Source organism: Sapajus apella, unplaced genomic scaffold (assembly GCF_009761245.1).
Source record: "Sapajus apella isolate SASKATOON/1434 unplaced genomic scaffold, GSC_monkey_1.0 scaffold8, whole genome shotgun sequence".
Classification (NCBI taxonomy): domain Eukaryota; kingdom Metazoa; phylum Chordata; class Mammalia; order Primates; family Cebidae; genus Sapajus; species Sapajus apella.
Window position 1 is genome coordinate 16385943 of NW_022436948.1, and position 23611 is coordinate 16409553.

Consider the following 23611-nt stretch of genomic DNA (forward strand, 5'->3'; position numbering starts at 1 on the left):
AAGATCAAGATTTGGAGTATATATTTTTTAAAACATAGTTTTAACTTTTGAACCATATAAATGCTTTACAATCAAAAATAAAACAAATAAAAAAGGTAGACCAGGCACGGTGGCTCTTATCTAAAATCTCAGCACTATGGGAGGCCAAAGCAGGAGGACTGCTTGAGCCCAGCAGTTTTGAGACGAGACTGGGCAACATAGCAAAACCTCACCCTGACAAAAAAAAAAAAAATTACCTGGGCATGGTGGTACACACCTGTAGTCCTGGCTACTTGGAAGGCTAACGTGAGGGGTTCACTTGATCCCAGAGAGTCAAGGCTGCAGTGACTCATGATTCTGCCACTGCACTCTAGCCTGGGTGACACAGTGAAACTCTGCCTCAAAAAATGTACAGTAAATCCCAGTAATATAAACAGAAAAAAAAAGTTAATTGTATATCAAATTGGTAACACAATATTTCAAATAACTTTAAACCTTCACACTCTGGGATATATTTAAGCGCACAAAAAAGCAAATAAATCTTAAATTTTGCTCAATATATTTATTGTTAATAGTAATACTGATTGTAATTTTTTTTACTTTTTTACAGTATGCCCTCACTTAAAACGACAGGTTCTTGGAAACTGACTTTAAGAGAAAGAATGTACAGCAGGTCCTCAACAAACATTGTGTTTGACATCCTTTCGTTACAAAGTTGATAAGGAAAAAAACTGGTTTTGTTACCCATCATTTCATGTTAAGTGAAAACATATGGTATATAAGATAAAGGACATAATACACTAATGTAATTGGAGCCAAAATTTTCCCTGTAAATGATGAGAGATTAAACATAAACATATAAAAGAAGTGAAGACAAAAGCTCTATACTGCTAAATTTGGATTGGAAATACTACAACTCAGAATTTCCAAAATACTTTTTACTTTCATTTACTGAAGCCTGATATACATAAACTCACGATATAATGAACTCTTTATTTTATACACAGACGCATATATTTCCTAGCACTATCCACTGAAAAGGGCCCAGAAGGAGTAACACTCCAGTAAAAGGTAGGCTTCCAAAAGTCCAATGTATCTGCTAAAAGAAACCAGGAGTTTTAAAGAAATGGGTGATTCCAAATCTTAAAATGAGAGGTTAAAAAGTGAGACTATGACAGGTGCTAGATGATGATGTCAACAGGACAGCAGCTGGCTTGAACGGGCTCTCCCTGGCCAAATGTGAAAAACGTCAACATCAAAAAGAATAATGACTATTACTTATTCTAACAATCAGAAAAAATTAATCCAAGAGTCCACAGTGATTTCAAAGAGTGAGAGGTAAGGAAAAGAGAAAAGAAGAAAAGGCCAGGCACAGTGGCTCACATCTATAATCCCAGCACTTTGGGAGACTGAGGCAGGAGGATCATTTGAGGTCAGGAGTTTGAGACCAGGCTGGCCAACACAGTCAAACCTCATCTCTACTAAAAATATAAAAATTAGCTGTGTGTGATGCAGGTATCTGTAGTCCCAACTACTGGGGAGGATAAGGCAGGAGAATCGCATGAACCCAGGAGGAGGAGGGAGCAGTGAGCTGAGATGGCGCCACTGCACTCCACACTCCAGCCTGGGCAACAGAGTGAGATTCTGTTTCTAAAAAAAAAAAAAAAGGAGGGAAGGGAGAAAAAGGAAGAACAATCCTTTTTAAAGAGAAATACCAGCTAAAAAAAAATGTAAATAGAATGAATTAGAAAAATCATGATTTCGTAATCATGGTAAAGGTCATCGACCTATTGTAAAGGATCTAGGAGTACTGGGGAACAGGATAATTAATTATAAACTGCCCAAATAACATGTCACAGATAACTAAGCATCACAAGGGTGAAAAAAAAGTACTCTGAAAATGGAGCAATCTGGCACTTCCCACCCACCTAGGAGGGACAATCCTGACACCGCACTTCCTGCCTCCCTAGGTGACATAATATAAAGGACAACACCAGAGAATGTTTAAACTCAGTCATATCAACTCAAACATTTCCAGTTTACATGAAATAAAGAGATGGAGAAATGGCTAAAATAAAGCCACGGAGAAGCAATCAGACAAATACTTCAAGTAAGATATTGATGAGATCTAGTCTGGATACTTCAAAAGTTATTGTCATTAAAACAGTAAGAGGACTTGTTCCAGATTAAGAGACTAAACAGGTTTAATCAAATACGTGATGACTGTATCCTCGTTTGGAAAAAAAAAAAAAAAAGAATCTATGAAAAACAGGAAAATCAGGGTAATTTGAAAAAGAACTAAATATAATATTTAGGACATGTTGATATTCTCAGGCATAATAAAGATATCAGTCATATCTAAGAATGTCTCTCTTTAGAAGATGCATGTTTAAACATTTAAGGATGAAGTGTCATAATATGGTAGCTTTCAAACAACTCAGAAAATAAAGGAGAGGAAGAGAGCTAGAGTGAGGAATGCCAGCAAGACAGCAGGACAGGAATGACAGTGACACCAAGGGGTGAGAGACCAAGACCAACCAAGTGGGATTAAAAAAAGACCAAGACTGATAGATGGAGACAGAGATGGGAAGACTGACAAACTAACAGGTACAGACAGATAAACTGAGAGATACAGAGACAGAAGAAGAAAGATCAAGACAAATAAAGCAAATGTGGCAAAATGTCAAAAATCAATGAATCTACATGGACGGTATATAGTTGTTTATTGTTCCATTCATTTAACTTTTCTGAAAGCTTGAAATTTTTAGAATGAGGTGGAGAGGGGTGACATGAAACTCAAGAAAAAATGAACACACTTGAACTTGGCTCCCTATGAGACCATAAACGAGGGCTATGCCTTACTCATTTCTGACATCCTGGTACCAAGCACAGCATTTAACATGTAGGGTGACCAGCAAATACTTACAGAAAGAATAGAGAACCACTTTTATTTAAAGTACAACAATACATATTGAGCCATGAACACATGCTGGGCAGTACAGCTTTCCATCCCTGTCCTCATTAGATCCTTGCATCAACCCTGTGGTGGCTATTACTCTTATCCCATATTAGTAATGGAGGAATGTGAGGACTAGAGGTTAAGCAATTGGCCCAGGCCACAAAGCTACTCGGTGGCCAGGCAGCCTTTCCAGTCATTTGCCACCAAAGCCTCCATCTGATCTCAGTGCTATCGTGTGCAGTGAGTTCTCAGAATTTAAAATGTACGTAACATTTATCTTGGGCTTGTATAAAATGCATGGTCCAGGGCCTTGACAACAGGTCTGGGATAGACTAAAAAATGTCTACCACCTTTAAGGGGCCCAAGATAACTAAGATCCCAATGGGACACACATCACATTTCAAGAAATGCTGCTCAAGGACAACACAGAATGACACAGAACAGGTTCCAGAAGGGCCACCGGGGTGCACTTTGGTAGAGCAGCCAGTAAAATGTGACTAGTTGTGAACAGAACAGGTTTATTTTTAATAAAATACAATCTTCACCACAAAATGCAAATCACTAAGGACAGATGAGGTCGTTTTACTTCTGTGCGATCATAATGGACAAAAATAATGAAATAAAATGGTGTCTGAACACCTCAACCCTGAGCACAAGTGTTTGTGAATATTCTGGTTGCTGATCACTTACAAGTTGATATCAAAAACAATATTTGAAACTTTCTAAGAGAAATACATTTTGGTAAATTTTTTTTCTACAAAAAGTGAGGTTCCCTTCATTTCAGGGTTACCTCTGAGGTTAAAACATTATCAGATATATGTATACTTTCTAACTACTGAATTAATCTTCCAGAAAAAAAGAAACTTTGACCTTGTAAAGAAAGCTACATAGACAAGAGCTTCATATGCCAAGCACATGAACAGAAGTTGAATCCAAAGACTTTATAATTAATAGTTTTAAAAGTCATGTTAGTGTCTTATATATTATGCACACTCAGTCCTTATAGTAAAAGAAATGCTAAATTAATGCTTAACTTCTAACATACTATAAAATTCAAAATAAATGTTAAAGTCAATGCCACCAATTTTTCCACCAAATAAATACATAACCTTTCTTCAAAGGTTCTATCAGACTCTGATAGAACTTCTTGTTGAGAAGTATCTTATTTACTCAATACAAACTCATATCTCCCTTTGACTTTCCCAACACTCTGAGACTACAAAGTGTCCTTTATATATGATTATAATACTAACCCACTTTGCAAACATTTTAGAAAAATTATTCTACTATAATCAAACCCTTTTATCATGTGCCGATCCATTCAGAGTCTACTACCCACAGGACCAACTGCAAAAAGTTCCAAGATTTCTCTCTAGGCAAACAGCCAGTAGCCAAAGACCAAACTGACTCAAATATAGGGCCCTCTACCTGAATATTTTCAGACCAGGGCAATATAGACTGAATCTATTTATATGTTAAAGTCAACCAGTCATTCACTATGTGCAAATGGCTGTTTAATTATTAAACAAGCAATTTCCCTGAAGTATGTTTGCTATAATCTTTAGACTATAAAGATTAAGAACACCGCTATTAGCCATGTCACTTTCAAAAAGTAACATCTCAATGAGATTAAAATATACACAAATATCTGTTCACATTCCTTCCTCTGTATTCCCAACTCTCCATGCCACTAAGTATAAACCTTGGGCTGTAACTCCCCTAGTTTTCTCTGTTTACAAAAGACAAGATCCGTAACATCACCCAACAACCAGGGTCCAAGTAAACTTCTTACCATAATAAATATCTTAAACGTCAAATTCTTTTACTTCTAGAAGAGCCAGCTTTGTTATTCTTACCAGATAATACGTAGCACATTTTCTGTTTATCTGAGAAAGACACCTAGAACTGGGAGTAGTATGACGGACTGAGTAGGGAGTTGAAGAAAGATGAAACACAAACGAGTCACATTGATACAAAAACTCCAATACGACTTCTCTGGGGTTATTTCAGAAGTCAGACTGGCACCTACCTAGGTGCAGTAGACACTATCAGCTGTCTGCTGTGCCTATCGAGAAAGGAGGGTCTTGGCTCTTCTATTTTGTTCTGGCTCTCTAGTCACAGAAAAGGATAGCTGAGTCAATTAGGCCAGTAAGATACTCTCCTTGGGGATTCAGAACTAACTAAAACGCTAGTCTCTGGCTTAGGCCCTGGAGGACAGGGGAACTATTCAGGCATTGTACCACAGCCACCCTTCCCGTGCACTTAGAGGCACACAAAGCCACTCTCTGGGTAGAGAGCTAAGCGGGTGCAGAGAGAAGTTGTTGGGCTCCTTTCTTGCTCCCTGTTATTTATGAGGCTTGGCTCCATTCTCTGGCTTCTAAATGAGAGGTATGGATCTCCTTACAACAAATTCATTCATTCATTCATTCATTCATTCATTCTTCATTCTAGACTCTGTTTCCTGAAGCCAAAGAATTCAAATTAATGTAATAGGTAAACAGGATATTGACCACTCTTACTCCACTGACCATATGAAAGGAGGCTTACTATGATGACAGAAGCAATATATCACACACAGAGTTTACAGTTTAGGTGGAGACATTAGGAAGAGGGTCAATTAAGAGAGAGAAAATTTAAAAATCCATAAATAATATAATAATAAATATATGTAATATTTATTGAGTAGTTACTATGTGCCAGGCATTGTTCTAAGTTCTTCAGATGTATTAACTCACTTAATTCCCCAAAATAAGCACCTGATCTATAAAGTAGAAACTAGTATTATCCTATTTTTTCCAATGAGAAACTCAAATCTCAGAGAAAGTAAATAACCTGCCCAAAGTTACTAGGCATCTGATTCGGAGCCCACAATTTTAACCACTGTATCTGCCACCTCTCTCCTAAGAAGGAAAGGCAGAGGGAGCAGAAAGGCCAAAGACAGCAAGCTTCTTCATTCTAGATATCTGAAATTTAGTAAAAATGTCAGTAACTAGCAAACCAATGTCTGATTTGTATCAAAAAAATAAAACCTTTGAGCCAAGAAATAGTTCTAAAGGATAATAGCTATTCTCGAGCATATTTGCTTAGTATCCATTTGTAAAATAAAGTTACTGATGAAATAAACTAGAATGTTCTTGTTTCACTTTTATTTTTAGAGGAGTAAGAAAACTGGATAAACTCTACGAACTGCTATAAATTATAACTGGGAGACATGAAAGATCAAGAACTATAAGAAGCAGAACTAAGAACTCCAGTAGTACAATTTTATGTAGATTTCATTCAGATAGCTTCACATAACCTAACGGTGTAAAAAGTATCTCTGTATTATACCACAGAACAATAATTGAAGCTCAAAATGCTGTACTCTGTCTGAAGGCAGGTAAGGGTTTAATTCGAAACTGAGGAAGAAACACCACCAGTGTTTATTAAAGGTATTACTGACATATACTCCAAAAGTACCAAGTACTATAGAATTCAAAACTTTTCCTCTTTGGTTTTAACAATTTTAACTATTCAGCAATATCATATAGGTGTCTTGAGTTTTGTTTTGTTTTTACATCTCTCATGCCTCTATTTGTAAAACATCTGGTTCCTCCTTTTTTATTTAGTTATGCTTCATCTGGTTATAAAAAGTTATGACTTTTTATCTTTTCATATAATTAAAGTATATGTACAATATAGAAATAATAAATTTTTATTTTTCAACTTCTCTTGAAGGCACAATTTTCTTCCCTAAATTGTTGCTGTTTAATTGCCATCCATAGGTAGAATATTCATGCTTGAAAACTTGCCACAATCCCAACTTTAAGCTTTCACCACTTAACAAAGACAGAAAACTGAATATTTAAGGAATGTTTTTACTACTTCTAAGCTGTTTCCTTGCTATCTTTAATCATATCTTAGCCTTAGCTGGCCTGCATTATCACAGTTGTCCTCTTTCATACAATGCTTCCTTCCACCAACTGCCAACTGAAAAAAGAAACAGAAGGAGTAAACTAATCAATTTTTCAGTTAATTTGTGTCTTGATGCTGGAATAGAAAATAAGATTCAAAACCAAGCACTGTTCTCACTTAGGATCTCATTAGAGATTAAAATTTTCAATTCATATCACCATATCTTATCAGAATTTTTTTCCTCAGATGAAAGATCCTGGTTGGTCTGGTTTTGTTATCAACCAAAACAAATTATTCAGGTCCACAGTTCATTTAAATTAACACCTGGAATTTTAGCTTTTATAGACACAAAACAGAACAGAGAAATTAAAGTGCTTTATAATTTCTTTTATCTATTCAACCCGTAATGATTAAGTAGACAGTAAAGTCATTCTTAATTTGAAAAACTTTTTTTTTTAAAAAAAGTGCTTTACATATCATAGCATATCATGGTAAAAATGATAAAATGGTAATTGATACATATTAAAATTAATATGTAATTATATCTGACCTAGAAATTTAAAAACTATTTCCTCAACAAAAAAGAAAGTGGTGAAGCTTAAATAGTAACAAGAAGCTTGTACACCTACCAGCTTCTCAATTTCTGATTCAAGATTCTGTATGCAGTCAAGTTTTCTCTTGCGACAGCGCTGTGCAGCAATTCTGTTTTTACTTCTTCTTCGAATATCATGGATACAATCCAGTTGCTCTGGAGTAAGCTTGTGCATTTTCAACAAGGACTGAAAATCATTTCGAGAGAGTGAAATTATCCGTTGTGCATTGAATGGCAGTTTTACCTAGAATATGAAACAAATATTACTAATTATTGCTGTATTTTATAATTATACTCAAACCTAAGAAGATAAAGGTATACATCTAGGTTTTTCAGAGAACTTATTTTACATTAAAGAAAACACAAACCTCTATTCCCAATTTCTATGTAATCCATTATAATAAAAACTGATCATCTGATTTGTATTTATAGTCTATTTCAAAAGATAAATACATTAAGCAGATTTTTTCGGCAAATCAAACATATTAACACAAATACTGATATATGTAAAATGTAAAGACAGAATTTATTTTACTATTGTATGTTAATACACACACATTTTTACTCAACCCAAAAATAAAATCTATTTTATCATTTGGATGAATGTAGCATTGCTTTGATATTAGTATACTTATGTTAGTAATTTCTACAGCATTTTAGAAAATTTATTTTTCTATCAAGAAAATCGTAGTCTCATAAAAATCACTTAAGATACACATTTCAATCACCAATATAAAAAAAGTAAAGTCTTATGAATATTTTAAAGTCATTTCAACATACTTAATTTTGGAAAAAGAAGACATTTTTTAAAAACAAAGTTGTATGAGTTGAATTATAGTAATTATCAAAAATGTAAATGAAATACTGGTCAGTTAGTCTGGCAACCTACTTAGCTTACCTTTTAAGCTTACAGATATTAGTTACACAAAATGTTTTAAATTTTTTAAAGTGTTTTATTTTTAATGTTATTTTCATAGTAATTCCAAATGCTACATCTATAATGTCATAAAAATCTATATAAAAACCCATGCATACATACTACTTCTTAATCACCAATCCATCTCCTTCCAAAGCCAAGACTATTTTTAAAAAAGAAAGCCTCTTTCAAAGCCATGTCATCTAACAGCTACGAAACCAAAGAAAATGCCAAAGAATGGGATGTGGAGAAACTGGAATCCTTGTACACCCGTGGGAAAATAGTGCAGACGTCATGGAAAATGGTATGAAGGTTCCCCAAACAATTAAAAATCACAGCACCGTACGTCTCAGCAATCTCACTCCTGGATATTTATCCAAATGAATTGTAATCAGCATCTCAAAGAAATATCTGCACTCATCTACACATATTCTTGTTTTTTGGAGACAGAGTCTCTGTCATACAGGAGTACACTGGTGCAATCATGGCTCCCTGCAGTCTCAACCTCTTGGGTTCAAGTGATCCTCTCACCTCAGCTTCCTAAGTAGCTGGGACTACAGGAACATGCCACCATGCCTGGCTAATTTTTGTACTTTTTGTAGAGACGGGGTTTTGCCATGTTGCCCGAGCTGGTCTCAAACTCCTGGACTCAGGCAATCCACCCTCCTCAGCCTCCTAAGGTGTTGGGAATACAGGCATGAGCCACTGTGCCCAGCCTGCACTCTCATACTTGTTACAGCATTATTCACAATAGCCACAATATGGAAACAACCTAAATGTCCATGGATGGATGAATGAATAAAAAATAATGTGGTGTACATACACAAAGGAATACTATTCAGCCTGATAAAAAGAAGGAAATCCTGCCATTTGCCACAATAGAGAGAACTTGGAAGGCAGTATGCTAAGCAAAATATGCCAGACACAGAGGAGAGTAAACCCAACATGATCTCAATCATACAAAGCAGATAAAACAGTCAAACTCATAGAAACAAGAGAGTAGAATGGTGGTTGCCAGGGGCTGGAGAGAAGGAAAAAATGGGGAACTGTAATTGGACGGGTTAAGTTTCAGTTATAAAAGAATAAGTTATAGAGATCTGCTGTACAATATTGTGCTTACACTTAACAATATCATATTATGCACTTAAAAATTTGTTATAGGGGTAGATCCTATGTTAAGTATTCTTACCACAATAAAAAAAATAAAGCCCAACAAAGGGAAAAAATGCAATGGATAAAATAGAAAAATAATTTTTAAAAATAATGTAGGCCGGGCGCGGTGGCTCAAGCCTGTAATCCCAGCACTTTGGGAGGCCGAGGCGGGCGGATCACGAGGTCAAGAGATCGAGGCCATCCTGGTCAACACGGTGAAACCCCGTCTCTACTAAAACTACAAAAAGAAATTAGCTGGGCATGGTGGCGCGTGCCTGTAATCCCAGCTACTCAGGAGGCTGAGGCAGGAGAATTGCCTGAACCCAGGAGACGGAGGTTGCGGTGAGCCGAGATTGCGCCATTGCACTCCAGCCTGGGTAACAAGAGCAAAACTCCGTCTCAAAAAAAAAAAAAAAAAAAAAGTAAATTGTGATTATAAAGAGAAAATTCAACTACTGAAAGGCAAGCAAAATAATATAAAATATTTTTAAAATCATTTAAATAATACGTTTTTGGAAGGAACTAACAGGCCCATGTCATTACTGGACTTACAAGTAATATTTTACAGAAAGGAGCTATCAAATACAAACTTTTATGTACAGAATATACAAATCAAGCTTGCTTTAATATCGTACCAGCTACATGCAACTCATGCTAAATTAAGACATTTATCAATAGTTGAAATGGCTAAAGGAAATTAAAAAACAAAAAAATCAATGACCATTTAAAACTAGATCCAAGAAAACTTTACTCCACTAGAAGCCACATTCCCACAATTAGTCACTGTTAAACCATTGCTCAGTGACATGTCCCAGGTTTAGAGGTCCTTATTGACAATGAGCAAGACTAAATACATGATGCATTTTTCCGAGACTGATCACATAATGACCATGGGATCATTATTCTTTTTCCTCTTGGGACATAGCATTTGATTTAAACAATTAAATGACCGATGTGTGAACCTACTTTATGGTTAATATAAATATACCTACTAGAAATAATTGATCACAGAAGTCCTTCAGACTTCATTGGTATTCATCGCACAGTCTTTTTTTTTTTTTTTTTTTTTTTGAGATGGAGTCTTGTTCTGTCTCCCAGACTAGAGTACAGTGTCATGAACCCGCCTCATTGAAACCTCTGCCTCTCGAATTCAAGCAATTCTCCTGCCTCAGCCTCCCTAGTAGCTGAGATTACAGGCACCTGCCACTACATCCAGCTAATTTTTGTAGAGATAGGGTTTCACTATGTTGGCCAGGCTGGTCTCAAACTCCTGACTTCCAATGATCCACCTGCCTCAGCCTCCCAAAGTGCTGGGATTACAGTCATGAGCCACCACGCCCAGCCCTATCACACAGTCTTATAATTAACTTTGTATGAGCTTTCTCTCTACTCCCTGAACCTGATGATAACCCTAATGACACAAAGGGAGCTGATCCAGAGTAAATCCCAAGTAATCACTGTTAAAATAATGAATTAAAAACATACAGTCCTGCTCACCTCACATTCTTGTTCTCTGGCTGAACAGGGTTCACTGTCTCCTTCAGTGTCTGTCTCAGAGTCGTCTCCCAAGCTAATGACACAAGCATATGGGCAAGGTTCTTGCTGGGGTTCTGAAACATAATCATCATTTCCAATTTCCAAATTGCTTGAACAGCCTTCAGTACTCAGTGTACTTATAAAAGGGCAGTTGACAGAACTTAATGTTGTAAAAGTCCTCTGACCTGGTTCTGGACTCTCGCTAATTCTGATACCTAACCAGGGACACTCAGACCGTTTCTGTGAGATCTGTTCTGAGCCATCTTTGGCCACAGCAGGTGATAACTGCATTTGGCAAGGAGAGTCGGTGCTGCATATGTCACTCCAGAAGCCTTTTGCTAGGTGTTCTGCCACTTCTCGCTCCACACTACTCCTGTCACTAGATGCAAGACTACTGTCTTCCCTGGGGCCTGAGTCAGATTTCAAAGGTAGGTCCTGACTTTCACCAAATGTTTTTTCTTGAGCGTCTGTACCTGACAAAGGCTTTTCTGTTAACACTGTTGTGTTTTGCATACCAGCAAAATTCAAGTCACCATATTGGTCATATGTGTGTAAAAGAGACAGAGAATAAAGTCCATGAGGGTCTATGGAAGAATTGTGGGGGAAAGGATTCACTTCCGATTTTTCAGTTGGGCAATGAGAAGCAGGCTCTTTCTTCGTTTCTTCAGGTTCCATTGCTAATTTACTTTCATCACATTTTAACATCACCTGCAAATCTCCACACTCCGGGACTCCTCCCAGGCATTCATTTTCAGACGTTTCACTTGGCTGAACAGAAGCATGAATGTCTTTGACACTAGATTCCCCAGTACGGACTCTGTCAGTTCCAAATGCTTTTTGGAATTTTCTGTATTTGGGGCATAAAGAAGGCAAGGCCAGAGCAGCATCCTTCTCTAAGCACATGGACTCATACGTTTGACTGGCACTGTCTTGTAGAGGAGGTGAGGCTTTAGCATTTCCTTGATACCTGCGAAGTTTACACTGAGGAGTCTGAACATTTTTATTTTCCAGAAATTCTTCCACTTCATCAGTTTCTAGATCCCTCTGGTCCAAAATTGAAAATTTAAGCTCTGTTTTCTGACAGTGTGATGGAAAGCATTTGTTTCTTGGGCACTCTTTCTGGTCTGCAGTGGAGTCCAAAAACTTAAATTTGAGAAACTGAAAGCAGGATTCCTCAATATTGTGCACACTTAAAAACTCCACACATTTGCACACTTCATCCACATTCTCTTTACTTAAAATCAGTTTAGCGGTGTAGGCAAACTGAATTAAAGGTTCAAATCCTTTAACTGTCACCTGTTGATACACAAAATAAAAACAAAACACATCATTTGAAAGCTGTCTAGTACATAAAAACAAGATAAGTGGAAGAGGAATAGAGAGATGTGTAACTTATTTGTGATAATTATAAAATAGGTACTTTAATTTGAAAAAATATTCTTCAAATTCTATTCTACCTGCTACACATACATAGTGAGTCTATTGCTAGCCCAGATCCATGTGGCCACTGTATTCCAACTGCTACATGCTACGAAAGCAGAATTTTTAAGGATATAAAACAGTATCTGTAAAGCAGTTACAAAGAAGTCCTGATCCATGGTAAATGCATAGTAACTGGTAAATATTAACTTTCTGTCAAAAATTCTTAATAGTAAAAGTTTTAAAGGTTCAGGTTTTTTAAAGTGATCTAAGAGAAGTTATAGAAATCATGCCTCAGTACTGTTTCATAAAAAATTCATAGACTCGAGGTAACAAAACTTTTTTTTTTTGAGACAGATTTTCGCTCTTGTCACTTAGGCTGGAGCACAATGGCGCGATCTTGGCTCACTGCAACCTCTACCTCCCAGGTTCAAGCAATTTTCCTGCCTCAGCCTCCCAAGTAGCTGGGATTACAGGCACCTGCCACCACACCCCGAAATTTTTTTGTTTTAGTTGAGATAGGATTTCACCATGTTGGCCAGGCTGGTCTTGAACTTTTGGCCTCAGGTGATTCACCTGCCTCAGCCTCTCAAAGTGCTGGAATTACATGCATGTCCCACTGCGCCAGGCCAACAAAACTTTTAAGTAGAAACTTGTACATGTACATTAAACCTGCCTCTGCAAAATGAGAAGCAAATGAAACCAGTTGAAGTACACAGAAAGCCTCATCCTGGGTTAAAAGCACAAAATTAATTTGGAACCACTGAGTCCTTCTAAGAGTGGTCAAAATACTATTAATATTTGTGATCTTGTTAAAAACATGCTAAACTATGTTTAGGCTTTTTAAATGCTCAAATAAAAAGCAGTGATGCCATCAAATGCTGATGAGAATACAGAGAAACTAAATCACTCACACACACCTAATGGGAATATAAAATGGTACAGGCACTTTCGGGAAAAAAAAACAAAAACAAAAAACTTTGGTAGTTTCTTATAAAACTAAACATGCAACTACCATATGACCCAGCAACTGCACTCCTGGTCTTTTATACCAGAGAAATGAAAACTTACATTGACACAAAAACCAGTTCACAAATATTTACAGCAACTTTATTTGTGATAGCCAAAAACTGGAATTAGCCTGATTTCCTTCAACAGGTAAAAAGCTCCCCCCACACATACACGGTACATCCCTACTATGGAATATTACTCAGCAATAAAAAGGAATAAATTGCAGATACCACACAACCTGGATAATCTCAACTAAGTCAAACAACATCAATCCTAAGAAGTAATATCTTGCATGATTCCATTTATATAACATTTTTGGAATGACCAAACTTTAGAAAAGGAAGAAAGATTGATGGTTGCCATAAATTAGGAATGGAGAAAGGGAGCAAGGGAATGAGGGCATGAAGTGTAGGCAGATGTCTGTGGTTATAAAAGGACAACACAAGGAATCTTTGTGTGTTGGCAAGTTCAGTTTTTTTGTTTGTTTGTTTTTTGTTTTTGTTTTTGAGGTAAAGTCTCGCTCTCTCGCCCAGGCTGGAGTGCAGTGGTGCGATCTCTACTCACTGCAACCTCCACCTCCCAGGTTCAAAGGATCCTCCTGCCTCAATCTCCCAAGTAACTGGGGTTACAGGTGCCTGCCACCACATCCAGCTGTATTTTTAGCAGAGACAGGGTTTTGCCATGCTGGCCAGGCCGGTCTTGAACTCCTGACCTCAAGTGATCCACCTGCCTCAGCCTCCCAAAGTGTTGGGATTACCAGAGTGAGCCCCACACCTGGCTGAGTATCTCAACTACAGTAGTAGACACACAAACCTTCACAGGAGATAAAATTATATAGAACTTAATGCTCACGTGCACGCACGCGTGCACACACACACACACACCTTAGTAGAAGCAAAATTGTGGCAATCTGAACACTATGGGAGATAGAATCAATATCCTGGTTGCAATACTATAATTTTCTAAAATGTTATCAATGGAGAACACTAGACAAAGTGAAAAGGAACTCTGCATAATTTCTTGCATCTGTACATGAAAACATCAATGTGATGGTTAATATTAAGTGTCAACTTGATTAGATTGAAAGTTGTAAAGTCTTGTTTCTGGGTGTGTCTGTGAGGGCACTGCTAGAGAAGATTAACATTTGAGTCAGTGGACTGGGAGAGGAAGACCCACCCTCAATATGGATGGGCACCATCCAATCAGCTGCCAGCGAGGTTAGAACAAAAAAGGAGGAAGAAGGTGGAATAGGTGACTTGCTGAGTCTTCTGACTTTCATCTTTCTCCCCTGGTGGATGCCTCCTACCCTTAACATCAGATGTCAGGTTCTTTGGCCTTTGGACTCTTAGGCTTACAACAGTGGTTTGCCGGGGGCTCTCGGGCCTTTGGCCACAGAATGAAGGCTGCAATGTTGGCTTCCCTACTTTTGAGGCTTTTGGACTCGGATTGAGCCACTACTAGCTTCCTTCCTCCTCAGCTTGCAGGTGGCCTATTGTGGGACTTCACCTTGTGAACACGTAAGCCAATACTCCTTAATAAACTCCCCCTTCACATATACATATATCCTGAAAGTTCTGTTCCTCTTGAGAACGCTAACACACTCAATAAAAATTTTAATTAAAAAAAAATTTTTTTTTTTTTTTTTTTTTTTTGAGACAGAGTCTCACTCTGTTGCCAGGCGCCAGGCTGGATTGCAGTGGCACGATCTCGGCTCACTGCAGTCTCCGCCTCCAGGGTTCAAGCAATTCTCCTGCCTCAGCCTCTGGAGTAGCTGGGACTACAGGTGCGCGCCACCACGCCCAGCTAATTTTTGTATTTTTTTAGTAGAGACGCGGTTTCACCATGTTGGTCAGGATGGTTTTGACCTCTTGACCTCGTGATCCGCCCGCCTTGGCCTCCCAAAGTGCTGGGTAAAATTTTTAAATAAGTTAAAATAATCTAAAAAGGTCTTTAGGACAGTGAGTTATACGGTATTTTGACTCTGTCACTATAATGGAACACTTCAAATATTTGAAAACTTTTGATTTACACGTTAAACGAGAAGGAATGAATGGATGCATACACACATGAATGTATGCACACACCTTTCCTCCTAAATCCATGAATCAAACTGCTTTACTTGGAAAGTCTCATTTAATAATTTGAAAATATGAACCATAATTAATTTATCTCCATTATAAAATGTGTTGTTCTTTTTTAAAACAATAGCTACCCATAGATTGGCCTTTTTTTTTTTTTTTTTAACCATTTTCTTGGTATTGTACCACTGACCCTGACCTCTGCCACAAATCTGACAGACAACCTATCTGTTCCCAAAACTGTGGCTGCAATTTCACAGAAGTATGAATGGACAGCAACGAGTTAAACGGTAGACTTAGTTTACAGTTTATACAACTGTATCCAATTGAAACATCCCACACAGACCTATCATACACAAAGAATTTCTACATTCTTTCTCCCTGTTCCTCCTAACTTCTATTTGTGTCCCAATCCCACAGCCTTGATGCTCTGCTAATAGCAGTTACTAACTAAATAAAGCAAGGAGGCTGCTGAGTCAACACAGTCAGCACACCCCCACCCAAACAAGAGCTCCTTTTAAAGGCAGTACCTTAACAAGGACCCAAATATTTATTAGCCTGAGCTCCACAACAGGCCAGGGAAAAAGATGTATGTAAAAACAAGGCTCTATAAAAATGACGCAACACTATTTCTTTTTTCTATTCAATACATAAAGACAAAGTCAAGAAAGAAAGAAGAGGAGACAGAGAGAACACTTACGGAGTGACTTCTTTTCATAGGAGATGTCTTGGGAAAATGGACGTTTTATAGAACCCCAAACCTAGTGATATGGTTTGGCTGTGTCCTCACCCAAATCTTATCTTGAACTGTAGCTCCCACAATTCCCACAGGGGAGGGACCCAATGGGAGGTCACTGAATCATGGGGGCGGGTCTTTCCCATGCTAGTCTCATGATAATGAATAAGTCTCAGGAGATCTGATGGTTTTACAGGAGGAAGCTTCCCTGCACAAGTTCTCTCAAGAAGTCCCTTTGCTTTTCCTTTGTCTTCCACCATGACTGTGAGGCCTCCCAGCTATGTGGAACTGTCAGTCAATTAAACCTCTTTCCTTTAAAAATTACCCAGTCTCAGGTATGTCTTTATTAGCACTGTGAGAACAGGCTAATATACCTAGCTACAGCTGCTGATCACAGGAAAGGGCCCCTAGAAAGAGAATGTCATACAGCATGGACTCTCAAAATCATGACTTTTCCAATTACCTATAATCCACTGGGTATGCCCTGATTTGGTCATTTCATCAAAAATAACATAACAGTGGGTGTTATGTTATATCCAACTGCTCAATAAACACTGTTAACCAACATTCAAAATTAATGATTTTACATGAAAAAAACTATTTTAAAAAAATGGGTTGCTACAGAACCTGGGAAATACTCCACAACCACCTAACAAAGAGGCTGTGCTTTATTTTTAACATTATGAACCATAAAAAACTTAAGTAGAAGTAGATTAAAATAACCAGAAACATGGATCTCTCACCTCTTCTGGAAGAGTAATGCTCAGCTCTGCATCAGCCTGGCCTACGATTCTCGAGTGGAAGTAACTGCTGCATGCCGCCAGCACGGACCGGTGAGCACGGAACCGCTGACCCTCCACAAAGATGGTGACATCGCACAGCACATCTTTCTTCCGCTGGTCGTTAAGGCTGAGCAAAACATTGGTGCTATGCACAGAAGATTCATAGGCAAAAACCGAGTTCTCACTCAGAGACATTCTGTATAACAAATGGTGTCAGGAAGTTCAGTGGAAAGCATGCTTCTAATTGTCATCAACCTGCAAACACACATGCAAGATTTCACTTAAAAAACATCTTGTTAATAAATGACTGTCAAATATAGAATAAGGTACATACTCATTGAAACAAAAATGAAAATAAAAACCTCCAGAGGAACAACCTAGAAGCATTTATTCAATATACTTCATTTAAAATAGACTCTTGATAGCAGTTTTTCTAACTAATTTTAGGGAAAATGTTCTTGAGGTGAGGGAAGGATTACCTTTTTGAACCAAGAATTTCATGGCTCTCTGAAAGTGAGACATTTCACACGGAGAAACCACCTACTATGAGCAAACAGATGGGAGCAGGAATTTCTGGGGACATTCCAATTCTATTGTTTTTGAGACAGGTGAGGGAGAGAAGGGAGGAAAGACAGCCAGAGAGGTGAGAAGGGAGGTCCCCAGAGGTCACACTTTGGGATAAGACTGACATTAAAACAGGCATGTGCTGTTCCACATTCTCCATGTCCCATTCCTCAACATTTGACAGATGGCAAGTGAATTTAGTGCTTTATAACAAGGGACACTGTTCTACAAAAGGTAAAGTTCCTCCAATACAGAGAAAAAAATGACAAACGTGTCAAGCCAGATCTTGGTAATAAGTCTTTTTATACAGTAAGATTTACTTCACACTACAAATATAGGCAAGTAAAACTACCTCATTAATAACATGGTTTAACACATGCAGAAACTTTTCTCAAGATGCTAAAAACAAGCAAAAGTTATAATAATTTTATTTATTTTTAAATACATATTAACATGTAATAGTCTCCAAATATTTTTTGATCACATACACACTATTGGGAAAAGAAGAGTACCCCCAATACATGTATGCTTATCTATATTTTTCAGACACGTGCTACTATCCTAATATGCATGTTCTGAGAAACACAGACGTTCAAAGTAAGATGAAAAGAGTTCTAATATTTTCTTCCAGCATCTTACGGTCAGAAAAGATGATACTTGTGAGGAGCTTATTGGCCTTTATCTGTGTAATGCCTCATGGTATCATCCCTGCATCATTCACTTCTGGTCTTCTGACACCTTATTGCCCGAAACATAGGAAGCCCTCAAATGGTCAGTGAGTGAGTAAATGGTACTGCTTTCAGATTTGTCACACACTCCAGGCAAAAATGAAAGAAGACGTAAGGACTACTCAAGTTCAGATGGACCAGACCCACATTATGGGTGAATTTCACCTCAAAGACAGGCTGTTTTAGTTGCAAAAAAATAAATAAGCATTTAAAAATTCTCTTCCACCTAGTGTTTCTTTTTAAAGTCCTCAGTATATCTGAAATATTAAGTTCCTCGGAAGTAGTCAATGAAAATTAAATCCCCCATTTGGCAGTTAAACATTACCTTAAGGTTAAGGATCACAACTTATTTACTGATTCAGCATACCACATGAAATCACTGGTAACTTCAAAATTAAACACTAGCTCTAACTCCAGTTTTGGCACATAAAAGAATATAAATTTATTTTTAGCAGTTAGTCTTAATACTTCAGTTATCAACAAGGAATTAGTGTTAAGAATAATAGGGAAAACCATCAATCAAAAGAGTTATGATTTTTGGGGGATGGCACCACACAGAGACCACTGCCCTCTTCTTTCTTCAAGACTACACACCCTGCCCAGACCACAGTGCCCTCCCAACCAAGCCGGACTCCATGGCTGACCTCCTGCTATGTCCCTGTACCCAAGCTCCCAGGCTCCTTATTGCTTCCTGATATTTGGGATGCACACCCTTCAAACTATACTAACCTTACTTTTGTAGCTCATCATTCTTTTGAACACAGCACTGCCAGAAAACACTGTAGAAACACACAGACTGGTGTCACTACAAATTCACAATGTGCAGTCTCAGGCTCTCAGTACTGTTTACCAATTTTTTGTATATCCCTGTCTTTTTGCTATGTTCTCTGTAACAGCTTTCCAACTTGCCACACTTCTCCTCCTGATATCAGCATCTCTCCTGGTAAATCACCATAACTGGGACTCAACATCGGAAAAAAATACTCCTCCTACCACCTCCACCAGGTTCCCTCTTCTGTTGAAAACAATCTGTAATGTACTGTCTTAATCCCATGCCATTCCTGCTTCTCTGGGACCCAATACCTTGTCTTAACACCCTGTCTCATATGTATGTCTCCCTCTATGCTGGCTCCTTCCCATAGTTTGTAACAAACACATTTAAGTCTCTCCAGAGACTGTCCTAAAGATGTCAACTATTAATGGCAAATCATTAAGCTCTAATTCTTCACCAGGCACTGAGCTAAGTGCTAGACAGTTTCTCTCATTAGTGCCTCACAACAACCCTATGATGCTCCTCTATCATCCCAATTTTACAGATGTGGATACCAAGCTCAGTGAAAAGCATCTTGGCCAACATCAAAAGACCAATAAGACAAAGAAGGGGAATTGCCACCAGACATTTTTTAACTATTCCATCATTCTGTCTCCAGTTAGTACTAGCTGAAGGCACAGTATGAAGACTCACTGCAGTAATGCGGAGAACCAGGTATTACTAAAAGGTTATGCTTCAGAATAAGGAAATAGACCCACACAGAAAGCAAGAAAAAAAAACTGAACCTGAGCTTCAGAAAGAGGATGACTCTGGGCCTTAGACACTGAAACCTAAAGGTTCTTTAGATCCCAAGGTGACTCCACACAAATAATTCCTACACCTTTACCCTAGAGCTGCTAGTAGCCCAACTACATACATCTGTGGCCCATAGCTTCTCATCCTGCCACCAGTTGGCTGACTATTCACCTCAAATTCCAGAGACAGAGTTTACTCTCTGCTCAACATCTATTTAGGCAGTTTTCAGTAACACATCATCTCATGGGTTCACGGCCAGCTTACAGATTTGCTGCCCCTAGGTGAGATGCCAACCCCAAGTCCTATCAGCTGCAGGTGAAAGAAACTAGAGATTCAGGTAGCAAAACAGCCACCCAGGAGGACCCCTCTAAGAAGGATCAGTCTCCCTTAAAGTGGACTGAATACAGCATGCACCATGATTGATGCTCTTCGCACAATAAATCTGGGACTCATTCCTCATTTCTTCCTCAGCTGGGCACCTCTATCTAATTGCTTCCTGAGTCCTGCTGCCTCTACCTCTTAACACTGAGGTCCACTTCTCTCCATCTGCACCAGCACAATTCTAATCCAAGCCATCATCAGCACCTGCCTGACAAATCCTGTTTAACCTTCTGTAACAGCTCACAAGTTCACAAATGTACAAGTACAGTTATACAAATAAAAAGAAAAATACAGTTTCACATGTCAATATTTATGCTTATTACATGCATGGAGTCTGATATTTTCTATTCAATTTTTTTAAAATCCCCGTTGTGATCCATTCAATTTCAAGTCCCCGAATGGCCCATCATCTATGCACTGAAAAAAACAGGCCCCATGGCAAACAACTCAGGATTTAGAGTCTCCAAATTTAGAATCTTACATTATCCGGGTTCAAATCCCAGCTCTGCAACTTACTAGCTATATGACCTTAGCCAAGTTGCTTAACCTCACTGTCTCAGTTCCCTCATCTATAAAACAGAACACCACCTCACTGAGATGTTCTGAAGTGTATATGAGATGATAAGGGAAAAGGGTTTACAGCACAGTGCTGGGTCTACAGTAAGGAAATAGTATTAGCTGTTATTAATGGTGATAATATTAACAAAAGCCTTAAACCCCTAAAGCCCCTCTTGATCCCCTCCAATGCAGTCTCTTCATAACAAAAATCCTATGTTGTCTTCCAAATAAATGACTTATGATCACTTCAAAATCCTTAATATGTCCTCAAGTCCTATGTAGCTGGGTTTTCCATCCATTAATCCAGACTTAAGTCAAGCCATTGCCCCCCTCTTGCTATTCTCTAGCCTCACTGCCTCTTCTTTCATGCTCCATAAACACCAAGTGCTCCTACCGATTTCAGGGCCTCCACATACACTGTGCTCACTATCTGGACTTCTACTCTTTAGCCGGCTAACACCTTACCTTTTAGGTCTCTGCTTAAATGTCACAACTTTGCCTGATTTGTTCTCTGCCATAACCCAAGCATACCTGTTAGAACAGGTATAACAGAGTAGCTGGTCCAACACAAGTACACATTGCTGAATGAACAATTTCTTATTTTTAATACAAAAACACATAAGAGATCATCTAGATCAGCAGTCCCCAACCTTTTTGGCACCAGGGATGGGTCCCATGGAAGACAATTTTTTCCACAGACGGGCCGGCACAATGGTTTTAGGTTGAAACTGTTTCAACCATCAGGCATTAAGAGTCTCATAAGGACTGCACAACCTAGACCCCTCGCATGCACAGTTCACCATAGAGTTCGCACTCCTACAAGTATCTAATGCTACTGCCGAGCTGACAGGAGGCGGAGCTCAGGCAGTAATGCTCACTTGGCAGCCACTCACCTCCTGCTGTGCGACCCAGAAGTTGGGGACCCCGACCTAGATCTTCTTCCAAACACAGCCCAGTTATCTATTTCAACATATGTGGGACAATGTCCCTGAGCCAAGCATTCAGAGAAAAGTTATTGGACAACTTTTCCAGAGCCTTGAGGGGCAATAAAGAGGCCAACTCATCCCTCTGGGAGTCAAAAACATATCTGCAAGACAACAGGCAAAAAAAGAGCAAGGAATGGCAACTATAAACATGGCTGATACAGTTGACCTACAGTAATGAAAAGACCTTGCCCTTTGCTCTCATTAGCTTGAGGCACTGTAGAAGAGTGTTCTAGTGTTCTGAAAATCACTTCTCCTAATCCTAGAAACCATCTAAGTGGTGGTCAGCAATCCCTTTTTACCCAGTAACTTAACTATGTAACAACTATACCAGACAAGAACAGCACACTCATGTCATCTAACGTCCATCACGCACCTTCTCACATTTCACAAACCTAAAAAGTAAAACACTCCAGCCTTCCAGAATCTGAAATTCTATTAATTTATTAATACTAAATTTAGATTCCTGTGTTACACCTGAGTTTTTCTATATTCTTAGAAATACTATTGTTATCATTCAAAATAAAAGTTTGAAATTGCCAATTCACTCACTAGTGCTGATAAACAATAAGCATTTTAAAACTTTCTACACCTCAATTTGGAAATAACTTCTGCTCTCTGATGAATGTATGTAATTTAAGTTTTGATACAGTTACTACACGACATTTTTATTTTCAAAATCATACAGAAAGTAAAACAATATGCTATGACTTTATCAAATTACGTAACTTTAAAGGTAACTTATTTAAAGAAAAAAAAACTTGTAAAAACCTAAGGTGAACATCTGATCATGGAGCCAGGTCTATAACACTGCATATAATACAAGTCAGAAGATAACTTTGTATAAAGTTCCACGTTTGCAAAAGAGCTGGAATTTTATTTACCTCAAGTCTCAATGAACTATGTTGTGTTTTAATTCTCAATGAAGAAGGGTACAATAAATAACACCTCAATTTCTTTTAAAAAAGGCGACCATACATATTTTATCTTCATTGAACAATGGCAAATGTTCTTCCTACAAGTGTTAGCTGTGCCACTGGATGCACTAAGTGCTATGAAAACACAAATAAAAGACTGTCCCTTCAAGAACATAACCTAGATATGTTTAAAATAAAAATGACACCTCAAAGTAAGAGATAATGATCATTATAATCAATTTACACAGGAATGTGGACATTCGAAAAGGTATTTATTTGAAGTAAGTCTTCAAACAAAAACTACTTTCCTGGTCAATTAACCATAATATTTAATTAATCAGAACAGTTATTTCACTAACAGCTCTGTTAGTCAAGGGTGTGTGTGGTTGGCCAAAACTGGTGGCCAGTGGACACCAGGAATGGTGCATATGGGCAACTGTCAGCCTTTTAACGAAAGCAGTGCCCTGATCTGCAGCCCAGTCCATTCCTCAACACCTGCCTTCTCCCTTTTTCAGTGGCTATGTGGAATTTCTACCTTTGCCTCCTTATTGTTTCTGCCTAACATGACCTTCATCAACTTAATTGTTTTCACCTCACTCAATTGCAGGGCAGGGTCTTCAATGGCTCAGAAGACAGGCAAACTCCTTTCACTATGACATCTTTCTTAACTCCCTAAGCTAAGAAAGCTAAGCTCCCTAAGACCAAGCTTCAAAATCCCTAAGCCATCAGTTCCTGTTACAATATACCTAAGATACCCAGAGTTTGAGTGTTCTTCTGAAATTAGGTGAACCTTACATTCAATTTTTCAAGAGGATGGCAAAGATCCAACATGTATCATGTGTCATGTGTAGACACATGA

The 23611-nt window shown here is 38.2% G+C and overlaps 1 protein-coding gene across 9 annotated transcripts in view; it reads right to left on the reverse strand.

Annotated features, from left to right (window-relative positions):
- BACH1 (BTB domain and CNC homolog 1) overlaps positions 1 to 23611 on the reverse strand; it is a 47319-nt gene that overhangs the window by 7465 nt on the left and 16243 nt on the right. For 7 of the 9 annotated variants that reach the window (XM_032277072.1, XM_032277074.1, XM_032277078.1 and 4 more), the window contains 3 exons: positions 17016 to 17309; positions 10990 to 12324; positions 7462 to 7668 (listed from right to left, as the gene is read on the reverse strand). In XM_032277072.1, coding sequence (XP_032132963.1) covers positions 7462 to 7668; positions 10990 to 12324; positions 17016 to 17249 — 1776 coding nt within the window. In that variant the 5' untranslated portion in view covers positions 17250 to 17309. Of the gene's footprint in view, positions 1 to 6488; positions 6908 to 7461; positions 7669 to 10989; positions 12325 to 17015; positions 17310 to 23611 lie in introns of those variants that run through there. The other 2 variants (XM_032277080.1, XM_032277079.1) reach the window with 2 other exon arrangements.